Source organism: Crocodylus siamensis, chromosome 12, assembly GCF_052110815.1.
Source record: "Crocodylus siamensis isolate JL-2025a chromosome 12, ASM5211081v1, whole genome shotgun sequence".
Classification (NCBI taxonomy): Eukaryota; Metazoa; Chordata; order Crocodylia; family Crocodylidae; genus Crocodylus; species Crocodylus siamensis.
The window spans coordinates 40,864,696-40,877,097 of NC_143406.1; the positions used below are offsets into that span (position 1 = coordinate 40,864,696).

Consider the following 12,402-nt stretch of genomic DNA (forward strand, 5'->3'; position numbering starts at 1 on the left):
GTTGTCAAGTCACTGAGAATTTCGCCTGTGAAAGGTTTTTGACCATATGTTGTCATATGCGTAACTACAGTGATTGGGTCTGGGTAGTATCCCTCCAAACAAAATGGACATTTTCTAAGGGCCCTCCTCGTCTTCCTTGACAGAAGCCACAGGAGCCCTAACGAAGCAGTATAGCACATATATAGCTATAGCTGGTGCATACAGCTTGCTGGAACCCAGCCATGCTTGCGTGGTTTCCTCTTATGCATGTAAAGCAAAGGCCTGACAGTAGCTGTGATTCATCACCCCATCTCTTTATGCCATTGTGGACTGGGAAAGTCCATTACAGGAAATAAACTCAGAGTACGGGGATGCCTGGTTTTCTGGCAAATCTCCAAAGTGATTTGCCTACATCCATATCTTCCTCCTCCTCTCTGCACAGTGGACCGGAGTTGACTTGTTTCTTTACGATTCCCTTTTGCCATGAAGCCCACCTAACACTACGCTTCTCAGAGCAGACAGGTGTGCAGTCACCTTCATTCACGGCAATTTAGATGGAGTTTATTGATTCAAGCTGCCTTCGGCTGATATACTTTTATTATTATTAATAAATAATCATTCATTGTTCCGTCAGAGGAGATTGTGTCAGGTGCCTGTGGGGCTTTAGCAAAAGTATTATTAAAGCTGGAGGTTTCAAAAGGGCTGTAATGCCACATGACCCCATCATCAAACAGCATCTACAGCCAGGGTGAAAAAAATTATCTCCATTTGGATAGTCCTTGCTATGGAGCCACATGGGCCTGGCTTCAGGACAATGGTGTAAATCTGTGGCACTCATTCAGGGCCCTTTGTTAGCGATCACATGCAGCAAAAGCCTTCTTGTGCCGATAAGGGTGCAGGCTAGATCCTCTCTTAACTCTGGAAGTGGGGGCTGGTTCCTCCTTTACGAGTCTGCAGATGGTGCTGCACCACAGCAAAGTTCACTGTCATGGCCATCCTTGGGGAGTAACCCTGGGGGCGACTGTTGCCTGACCTCCAAGCTGCCTGGGGGGCGGCGCCCTGAGACCTGTTTGTCAGCACTGGAATATTTTGCTGCCGTCCATGTTATTAGCTTACAACAGCCAGCTTTGCTATGTTACCCTTGGTACCTGTGCCTGGGTAGTGCCCCCTCAGGCATGTGATGGCATTGGGTGGAGCCCCAGTGCATTGCGGGTACACAGTGCACTGTGGATAGTGCATTGTGCTACGCCTCACCATCACCACGCACTGCTGGTATAGTAATTGTGCATAGGTAGGATCAACTCTCTGCCCTTTTTTTCCTAAGTTGCCTGCATCCCATACCTCTCAGCCCTGTTCACATGGGGCTGCGCTATCCTGGGAGGTGGTTTGACGTGAGTAACAGAAAGGCAGGATTAAGGCGCATTGTGGTAATGTTCTGCAGGGATGAATGCAAACCAGAGGCCACAAAAGTTGACCAAACTCCGTAATGCAGATTAAGCCTGAGTTAGCTCATTTATCATTTATCTTGGCTCTGCCTCCTTCCTGGCCAGCCAACAACAGGCCTCACAGCCAGAACAGCTACTGCAGGAGGCTTCCCCCGCGGCCACTTCCCCCCCACCGCAGTTCTCACTTTCGTTCATAGCCTGGGTTCTGCTAGCTGGCATTAGAGGAGCCCAGTGGGGCCAATCCAGTGCAAGATAGTGGGAGCCTGCCACTGATTTCCATGGGGGCAGATGATCCTACACATCAGTCAGGCTCCTCACCTTCAAATAAAACCCTTCTCAAGTGTTGGGGATGAAATAGGAGCCCCAGCTTAATAGCAGGCAGGATAATCCAGGGTGCTGAACAAAGCAGGGCTTTTGCAGACAGGTTCCCACCGAACATCTGATCCAAATGTACATAAACAAAGGTCCGGCCCCCGTGTCGCTGTGCCATAGCCGCATCTCCAGCAGGTGTGGCCAGAAGGTCAGGGCATCTTTATAAGAGGCCCCAAGAGACCCGAGATGCTCCTCCATGCAAACACATCTCTGCTCTGATCCGAGATGGCCGTCCTGGACATTGCGCTGCAATGGCTGAGCTCCGGCTCGCTGCTCTGCCTGGCAGGGGGGCTGGCGGCTTTCCTCTATTTTTTGACCAGCACCAAAAGGTCAATTTGCAGGTTGCCCCCCGGGCCACCCCCACTTCCTCTCATCGGGAACTTGAACGTGGTGGATCTGAGGATGCCCTTTCAGTCGCTGATGGAGGTAGGAAGGAGTAGAGGGAAGGGGCAGGATGAGAGTCATGGGCCTGGCTGCGTGGGGTGGAGAATGACATCGAGGGAGTGAGGGGTGTAGGTTGTAGCCGTGTTGGTCTAAGGACATAGGCAGACAAGGTTCTTTGGGTGAATCTGATATCTTTTATTAGGCCAACTTAAATAGTTGGGGGAAAATTTTTTTCCCCAACTATTGAAGGTGGCGTAATAAAAGATATCAGATTCACCCAAAGAACCTTGTCTATCTAGGGAGTAATGTGTTTAAATCATATCCAGGTGTGGGAACAAAAGTGAAGTGTTTAAGTTACAACAGAGATGCCCGTTTCTCCACCCCCATATGCATGCAAAGATACAAACAGGCTCCCATCCTGCAATCCCACCCCAGCAGTTGACCTTTGGGCATGCAGAGACCTCCACTTAGTCTCTGATGAGTGTAAGATGCCACTACAGCTGACCTGACCTCAGACTTAGGGCCAAGCCCTATAGATCCAGCCTGTACACCATTACCAACAGGTACATACAAATCTTTACAGAAGACAGCACCACAAATACAGAAGGATTTTGCTTGTTTTTACATTGCTTCCCGGGCCCCAGCGCTTATTCACAGAGGAAGTACAAACCTCAACCCTTCCCTCCCCAGAGCCCATGTTCTTTTAGATTTCTGGGCATGATTGTTGAGGTTTCTAGGTAATCAACTGCTCTTTCTGAAAGGAAACTTTGTATTTCTGTCCATTTTCAGAGCTCCGTGGGTATCTTTTTGTCTACAGGGAAAAAAAGCTTCGCTATTTTTAGGCCAGCTATGTTGCACTATTGCATAAAGCTATTGTCCAGTTCACGTGAAGGGCAGCGATTCAAATACCTAGAGAGGCTGTGTTGAAACCCACAGGGCACTGCTATTCTGTGTTGAGGTCATGTTTGCCTTTCTGTTTTGCATGCGAGTGTCAAAGTGAGGAGGGGCGGCCTTGGGCACAGCAATTCTCCAGTTAGGCAGGTGTTGCAAAGTACAAATTCCCATTGCTGCCCAACCGACGTACCCCTCCTGGCATTTGCAGGGGACCGGAGCTCAGTTTCTCCAACCATTCAATCCTTGGTTTCTCTGCAGAGCTTGTAAGTGTGGCTGTGAGGAAAGGAAGGGTAGTAACTATTAGTTGTGGTGGAGGATTTACATGCACATCTGCTGGGAGGTCCCATAAACCACCAAGTGGCTTCCTTCATACTTTCAAGTCTGCCACATCCAATATTCATGATGCTGAGAGAAGTCAGCAGCTCCAAGTTAGATCTCATGCCAAGATATATTAATGTAAAGAACTAACTCAGCAAAGGTTGGGGAATTACTATGCTTGCCTGCTCCTGGTTGTTTGCTGTATGCCTTGTGATTCTGCTGGAGAGAAAAGAATCAGTATTGCAGTCTCTCCCACGCTGTCAAGCCATCATTCGAGGAAAACAAAATTCAATTTGTCTTGAGTAATAACAGGAGCAGCTTGTAATCTGAAATTCAATTTTCAGGATGTACCTAATGCATTGCAAATGGTATCCTGGGCACACATGAAATGAGAAGAAATTTGGAGCAGATGACTTACAGTATGTTTAAACTAAGTATAAAATCCTGAGCATATGATTAGATTGTCAAAGCTGCTCTTGTGTGTAACAGATGATTCAGACTTAATTTGCTATTAAAGCCAGGAGCTCCTGTGAATTTCTCCGAGAGAAATGCCTCAAGGCGGGATTCAAGTTCCAAGGGGCAGCAGCTGATTCTGGTAGGACCCTAGCGCAATTCTCCTTGCAATGACTGCAGGAATGAGAGCCGAAGAGAATGACTTCTGAATCACTTCAATATTTGTGGCCTGATCTTAAATGATGCTGTCATGCTTTCCTCACCAGCCTGCAAGCAGACACCCCCCACATTGTATGCCTCTGCTCAGTATTTGGGATGTTCATTCTGAACTGTAGCGCCTGTAAAGCGCTCTTGCTGCATAACTCCATGGTAGTGAAATGACAGGACTGAGTGAAGAAAATGAGCCCCGCACTGGAGTAGTAGAAACAAGATAAGACACAGCTCTTCAACATGAACAGAGCTGCCCGCCCTAAGTGACTGTGCTACTCTTTTAATAGATGCTTTCTTCTGTAATAAAAACCTAGCCCAGACTCTGACCTGTAGCTGAGTTGTCCTCAGTTCAGCAAAGTGGCTTTGCCCCTAAATCCCTGGACTGTTTCTATGCCGCATCAGTGCTTGCCATATAAAATAGAGCAGGCTCTAGTCTGCTCTAAGTTGATCCTAGAACCATTGAATTATAGAAAATGAGGGCTGGAAGGACCTCAGGAGGTCACATCTAGTCCAACCCTGTGCTCAAAGCAGGACCTTCCCCAACTAGATCATCCCAGGCAAGGCTTGGTCCAGCTGGGTCTTAAAAACCTCCAAGGATGGAGAGTCCACCACCTCCGGGTAACCTGTTCCAGGGCTTCACCACCCTCCTAGTGAGAGAGTTTTCCCTAATATCCAACCTAAACTTCCTTTGCTGCAACTTGAGACTGTTGCTCCTTGTTCTGTCATCTGCCACCACTGACACCAGTCCAAGTCCATCTTCTTTGGACCTACTAAATCCCCTCTCCTCCACACCACATAAACCCAGTTCCCTCGGCCTCTGCTCAGAAGTCATGTGCCCAAGGCCACCTAACCATTTTTGTTGCTCTCCATTGGACACTCCAATTGTTCCACATCCTTTCTGAGCTGGGGTGCCCTAAACCGGACACAGTACTCCAGGTATAGCCTCAACAGTACCGAATAGAGGGGAAGAATCATTTCCCTCAATCTGCTGGCTAGTAATGCAGCCCAGGATGCTGTTAGACTTCCTTGCAACAAAGGCACCCTGTTGGCTCATATTCAGCTTATCGTCCACTGTAACCCCCGGTGCATTTTTTTCAGAGCTGCTGCCCAGCCAGTCAGCCCCAGCCTGTCCTGGTGCATGGGATTGCTCTGTCCTAAGTGCAGGACTTTGCACTTCTCCTTATTGAACCTCATGAGATTTTTTTTGGTCCAGTCCTCCAATTTGTTGAGGTCTCTCTGAGTCCTTGCCCTACCCTCCAGCATATCTATTACTCCCCTCATCTTAGTGTCATCTCCAGATGTGCACTCCATCCCATCTTCCAGGTTGTTGAACATAGTGGACAAAAGAAGCCCCAGGACTGACCCCTGGGGCACTCCACTAGATACTGGCTGCCAAAGAGACACCAAGCCATTGATTACTACCCTTTGAGCCTGATGATCCAGCCAGCTTTCAATTCAGTATACAGTCCATTCATCCACCCCCGACTTCCTTAGCTTGCTTGCCAGAATGTTGTGGGACACCATGTCAAAAGCCTTGTTGAATTCAATGTGTATCGTGTCCACAGACAGTCATCTCATCATAGAAGTCAGTCAGGTTGGTCAGGCATGACTTGCCCCTGCTGAATCCATACTAACTGCTCCTAATCATTTTCTTCTCTGCCAAGTGCTTAGAAATGGATTCCTTGAGGACCTGGTCCATGACTTTTCAAGGCCTGAGGTAAGGCTGATCAGTCTGTAGCTCCCCGGATATTCCTTCTTTCCTTTCTTAAAGGTGGGTACTACATTTGCCCTTTTCCAGTCATCTAGGTCCTCTCCCAGTCACCACAAGTTTTCAGAGATAATGGCCAGGAGTTCTGCAATCACATTGGCCAACTCCCACAGCACATTTGGGTGCATCATTTCTGGCTTCATAAACTTGTATATGTCCAACTTTTCTAAATAGTAAATGGATGCCTCCACCTCCATTTGGAGAAGGGAGTGGTTGGAGAAGGGAGTCTCCAACCACCACTACCTGTCGCTTCTTCTTGGTGGCAGTGGTCTTGATCCCTGATCCTCCCGGCCTGGTCTTCTCCACCAACAGAACGTGCTCTTTGCCCTCTGTTGCTAGGGCTCCATAGCTGTTCTCCAGGCAAACTGCTGGAGGTTGAAATGAAGACTTCTGCTTGTTGCCAGAGGCTTTCAGCTTCCACCTTCCTGGGAGGCCCAAGAAAACATGCCTCAAACTGGATTGTACATGGGCCCAGGAGCTATTCTGTCAGCTGAGAGATTCTAGGACATGGGGAAGTCTTGGCTGAGTCTTATAGGGCACCTATACATGTATAAGTACAGCGCATCAGAGCAGACTCGATTAATCGAGTGTGCTGGAGCATGGTAATTACTGTGCTCCAGCAGGCTCCAGCATCATGTGTATCAGTGTCCCTGCACTGAAAAATGGTGGTGGGGCGCTTTAGCTAAAGCTTGTTCGATGAGCTTTATTTAAAGCGCCCCTGCTGCCATCTTTCAGCGTGGGGACGCTGATACACATGACACTCTGGGTGCTTTAATTAGAGCAGCTCTCACAGCCCGTCTATTTAAAGCACTACCCCGACTCCCGGAGCATGTATATAAACACCCATTTACCACAAGCACTGCGGTTTTTGTGGTGGCGCTCTGATTTCTAGGCTACACAGGACTCATGACAGAAGCCAGTGGTCGGAGCCCCGAGTCCAGATGGGTAACAGGAGCCACACCAGTCACAGAAACCAACAACCACGGGGAGACGCCACATTTCTGGGTCTGGTGTATGAGGGTGTGGGCAGGCAGCGCATACTCAAGAGCGCTCCCTTCCTAGGCAGGCTGGGGACATGATGTAGACATACCTTCATCTCCCTGCAGACCTGGGCTCTCTGTGCTTTTATGGGACCACAATATAAGCCTGAAATCAGTATGGAGGAGCTGTTCCTCTACGGGTGTCACCCGGTCAACCCTATGTGTGAATGGTGTGTCAGGCTGAGAAGTGTGGGGTAGTAACTAAAGCAAAAGGGCAATGACCAGTGGCTCAGGCTGTGTGTACAGATACTGGCCTGATGCTTCCTAAACTATTATGGATCCAGATCTGTTACTATATCAACATATGTATTTACATTTGAAGCTCTCTGAGAAATACGGCAACATCTTCACTGTGCATTTTGGACCCAGGAAGGCAGTGGTGCTGGCTGGATATGAAACCATCAAGGAAGCCCTTTTAACCCATGCTGAAGAGTTTGGAGGGAGAGCAGAAATCCCCATTTTTCAGAAAATAACCAAAGGAAATGGTAAATAAGGGCTTATTTGATTTTTTTTTAAATATGTGTATGTTCATTGTATTCTTATGAGAGGGAAAATCTGTCAATATGTGCATTGACATGCATGACATTTTGAAAACATGTAACAACTTCCATACAGGCTGAAATACAGCTTTATGGACTTTCATAAACCAAATGATATGTCAGTGTGCTCTAACTTTCTTTTAGGCATAGGCTTCAGTCATGGAGAATCATGGAAAACCATGAGAAAATTCACCCTATTTACTCTGCGAAATTTTGGGGTTGGAAAGAAAACCATTGAGCTCCGTATTCTCAAAGAGCTGAATTGCCTCATTAAATATTTTGAGTCTCACCAGGGTGAGTGTGAAAACTTTAATTCTGATAAAGAACAGCGAGAGCCCAGGTCAACAACAGGCTTTAGCCTAAGACTAACAGGACTTCCCACGTGCTTAGTCGTAGGCGTAAGGACTTGGCTGATCTGGGGAGTTAAGAATTTACCCCTTTTGCAAAAGGTCCTTTTGCATATCTCTGACTTTGCTCTAACTGAGCCTCTGATGGTTTCCATATTCATTAGAGTCAGTAGCTTTCCACATCATTGGCTTATCGCTTCCCAGAACTTAATCAAATATTCTCGGAAATATGATATCTAGATGGAGCATTCCTGCCCAGCAGAGTGAAACTGGCACGTTTCCCATGCAAGCGCGACTCCTAAACTGATTTCCTTTCATTGCTGGAAACACAGGGATGCCCTTTGACACCAAGGTAATACTGAACAGCGCCGTATCCAATGTCATCTGCTCTATATTGTTTGGAGAGAGGTTTGAATACAACGATCCCGTGTTTCTAACTTTGCTGAAGTTGATAAATGAAAACACCAAACTGTTGGGCTCCCCTATGGTGCTGGTAAGTGTGACTCCGCCAAGGGCTAACTGCTGGGTTTGATGCTGAGAGAAGTGCTGGGGCATGGAGGGGTGCCAGGGTCAGGAACCATAATCAACCAGTGATGCCTATGGTTCGCTGGCACAGGGCCCTTGCAGATCCTTGCTTCTCCTTTAAGCAGCAGTGTACTCCTCCCCCTGCTGCCAGCGCTGTCCTACATACACCCCTGGTCTGACTCCCCGTAGTGGGCCCTACCTCTGTCACTCAAAGCATGCTAGGCAGCCCTCTGGATGCTTCCCGCTTGAATGTCCAAGGGGACAAGTCGGAAGGAGGTTCCCAAAGGCACGAGAGCTTTGTAGCCACCCATAAGTTTTGGCTGTATAAGCTAATTTAGGGTTGCTGTGACCTTCCAGTCAAGATGCTTCAGGGCATCACTTGCTCTCCTTTAAGGATCAGGAAGGCGTTTTTATAGCAAATCAAGGATTTTACATGAATCAGCTAGGAGTCCCTTGGGGATTTTTCACTGCCCTCTCCGAGAATCACACCGTGGTCGCTGATAGACCCCCAGCATGAGACAGTCCACGGTGCCATGTGTTATGCCAGCTCCTCCCTTCCACAGGCTGCAGCTCTGGGAGGTGTCCAGAACGCCAGTGAACACGAATCCTTTTGTTTTCTGCCAGCTATATAATTTCTACCCCTCCATTGGCTTTCTGTTCGGCGCCCCGAGGACCGTGCAGCGGAACGTGGATGAGCTGAACACCTTTTTGCAGAAGTTCTTTCAGGAACACAAGCAGAAATTCAATGAAAATAACTTAACAGGCTTTGTAGATGCATTTCTGATGAAACAACAGCAGGTATGCTACAGCTAAGCTTCGGCATAACCCGTGTCTTTCCTTTCTGTTAGCTTTTGCTTCATTTATTAATGCAGAACATCTGGTAGGGAACGGGGGTGAATGTGAATGCTAGACTTACTGTGATCAGAATAGACTTATATCAGGGCCAGCTCCACCTGCCCGTGCTCCCACCAAGTTGCCTGTTGATTTCTGAATAAGTCTAGTGATATTGTTGACCAAGTGACCTAATGTGCAGAGAAGTCCCATGGAAATTCATGGTGTGAAAGCAATAGAATCACTGCTAGCAGACAGGGATTTGCACAGAAACATCCTATCACAGTGTCTGAAGATCTACTTACTGTTCAGGATTATGCCCCTAGCACTGCTTGCTTATTTTCAACTCAGCAAATTCTTATAAGTTTGGTGCTTAGACTGAACTACATTCTTGCCTTTCCTTAAAAGTGAAATGAGGCTCAAACCCATTAAAAGCTGAAAGGCATTAAGATTTACTATGCAGGGTTTACTTGCTATGGATCTAATGAGCATTCCCGGTGTGTTTTGAAGGAGTCAAGAAACCCTCGCACCTACTTTCACAATGAGAACCTGCTGTTTTCAACCCTGGACCTCTTCGCTGCTGGCACTGAGACGACTTCTACCACTGTGCGGTGGGGTCTTCTTCTGATGATGAAATACCCAGAAATCCAGAGTAAGGCTAAGAACCAGCCTTTTATCCAATTCTGCTACACATCAAATCACAGTTACAGAAGGCAGAGGGCATGCACCAGGAGTAAATAGAAAGTGCCCCAAGTTAGAGGTAAATTAGAAAATAATCCATCTTATGAAGAGGTGCAATTCAGCTGAGTTTAACTAGAAGCAAACGGGAGGCTGGATTCCACTTCGGTTCAGTTATACCCGTCGACAGGTCTTCTGTGGGCTGGCGACCTACCTCCTTGTTCTCACTGGTTTCACATCTGAGGGATGGCCTGGTTTGACTGCATGTCCAGTGAAGACTACGGAGTGCTAACAGTGTGAGATGAGAACCAGGTGTGGGATTCACTATGATAGTGGGGTTTCTTGGCTCAGTAATGACTGAGGGGAAATGAGTCACCTGATGAACCACCACCACTTATTCCTGCAATACCCAGATTTCTTCCAAATTCTCCTTAGATTGCAGATGAGAAGCCTGTTGTGGTGCTGTGTTCTCCTCTGGAAACCTGAAATCCTCGTCCCTTTCTCTTCTCCAGGGCGGATTCAGGAAGAAATGAATAAGGTCATTGGACCAGGACAGCTTCCCACCCTAGAAGATCGGAAAAAAATGCCTTACACAGATGCTGTGATCCATGAAATACAAAGATTTGCCAATATTGTCCCAATGAGCGTATCACGTTCCACCTCCAGGAATGTTAATTTCAGGGGCTACGTGATACCTAAAGTAAGCGTTGAGGTTGACAGCTGACATTGCAACCACTCGCACCGTTTTGCTCAAAGCTGGGAAGAATATAAATCTAAAAAGGTTGGGGTGTTTGCTCTCCTGTATCTAACTTCTAAGCTTTGGGGCAGATTCTGTTCTCAAAATCTAGAAGAACTGGATTCTGCGTCCAGCGGTCAATGCCGTTTCTCTTGGTTTATGCCCACTCAACCGAGTGCAGGTTTTTGACCAAGATGTGCTCTTTGGGAGGCACCTAATACCGTCTCAGAGGGCTGACTGTTTAGTTAGAGGAGGAAGGAGAAGTATCGTACTGCTGACGGATTTCAGTATTTACGAACCATGTATTCTGTGTAATACAGATCCATCAGTAGCGTTCACGATTCTTTCCTGAGCGTGATTTCTTTGGATTTGAAGGGATTCAATATTCCCATGAGTGGAAGTATCATGTTGATCTGTTCAGTGATTCTCAGTGCTATTTACTTCCTCCCGTGGATAAATGCGTTCGGTCTGTGCGAGTGACGGCCTCTGACCGTTCACAGCTGGACCTGTCTGTTATCCTTACTCCTTGCAGGGAATAGAGGTGATTCCCCTGTTGACTTCTGTTCTGAATGACAAGTTGCACTGGAAGACACCAGATCAGTTCAACCCTTCCCACTTCCTGGACCGTGATGGCAATTTTATCCGGAAGGAGGCGTTTATACCGTTCTCCATAGGTAATGAGCACATTTTGCACTCAGCGTGCCATCCTGCTGACCATGCCATTCCTTCCAATTCCCATGGGGATTGTGGAGGCTCAGACCTACGAAAATCAGACCCAAATAGGAACACAAAACCTAAGAACTGGAGGTATGTCCTAGGTCATCATCCAGTCCCATTATCACAATCAGCCACATTATAAATGTATCAAAACCTCTCTTAAAAGCAGTCAGGTGCCCCCTAACAGCTGCCTCCTACCAGCTGTTACAGGCTCCATAGATACAGTTGTAAAGATCTCAGACAAAAGCATTAACCAAGCAGTGTGTTGCTGACCACTCACCTCCATGTTTTCCAGGGCGAAGGGCTTGCGTTGGAGAAGGACTGGCCAAAATGGAGCTTTTCCTTTTCTTTGCAGGTTTGCTCCGGAAATTTACTTTCCAACCCCCTCCTGGCGTGTCTAAGTCAGACCTAGATCTCACGGCGGATGTTGGCTTCACCTTAACCCCAATGCCTCACCTGGTTTGTGCCATACCCTATGAATCGTCAAAGCACGTGTAATAAATATGTTGAATTGCTGATGTTTGAAATCAGATTTTTGATGCCAAAGAGGCACCATTCACTACAGGAGGAAACGGGGGGAGGTTGGTGACAGCTCCAAGTGCTGCAACTGCAGTGTTACTCCAGCTAAGGGCAGTGCTTTCCAACTGCTGGCTCAGTCACAGCTGCGGTGGAAAGACCCAGGGCCAGATGGTTCCTGGGTGCACCATGCAGGGAGCATGGGAGGATACAACGTCTTCCCCTCTTGCTAATCCCAGGTAGCCCCAAGGCATAGTCTAGCGGGAAGGGTACAAAACCTGATGCCTTTCCCATGTCCCTGGGGTCAGGGCCCAGCTCTCTCACCTGCACAGATCTGTATGAGTCCAGCCGGCTGGGTGCATGGTGGGAACACGGAAAGAGATCACGAGTCCTATGCGTTTCCTCAGCTCATGGGATGGTCAGGGATGGTGGAGCTGCAGGTCTGGTCACGTGGGCTTTAGGAGAATAATGCTGACCACGTGTTCATGGGAAGCTGTGGCCGGTATGGAGATGGGGAACAAGTCATGAAGGGAGGAGGGGGCTATATCTACAGCCTGCTGTGGTGCTGCAGGTGGGCTGCCTCTTGAATGGGAAGCCACACTGCCATGGCCACGGAGGCAGGCTAATTAGCTCTGGGGTGACTAGTTGGC

General features: G+C 47.8%; 1 protein-coding gene across 1 annotated transcript; it reads left to right on the forward strand.

The window, feature by feature from the left end:
• The first annotated feature begins 2,021 nt into the window (after positions 1-2,021).
• On the forward strand, positions 2,022-11,734 carry LOC149854991 (cytochrome P450 2K1-like). The gene is made up of 9 exons (XM_090024705.1): positions 2,022-2,222; positions 7,186-7,348; positions 7,547-7,696; positions 8,082-8,242; positions 8,899-9,072; positions 9,616-9,757; positions 10,296-10,483; positions 11,052-11,193; positions 11,532-11,734. The coding sequence occupies exons 1-9, from the start codon at positions 2,022-2,024 to the stop codon at positions 11,732-11,734; spliced, it is 1,524 nt and encodes a 507-aa protein (XP_089880831.1).
• Positions 11,735-12,402: the final 668 nt, after the last annotated feature.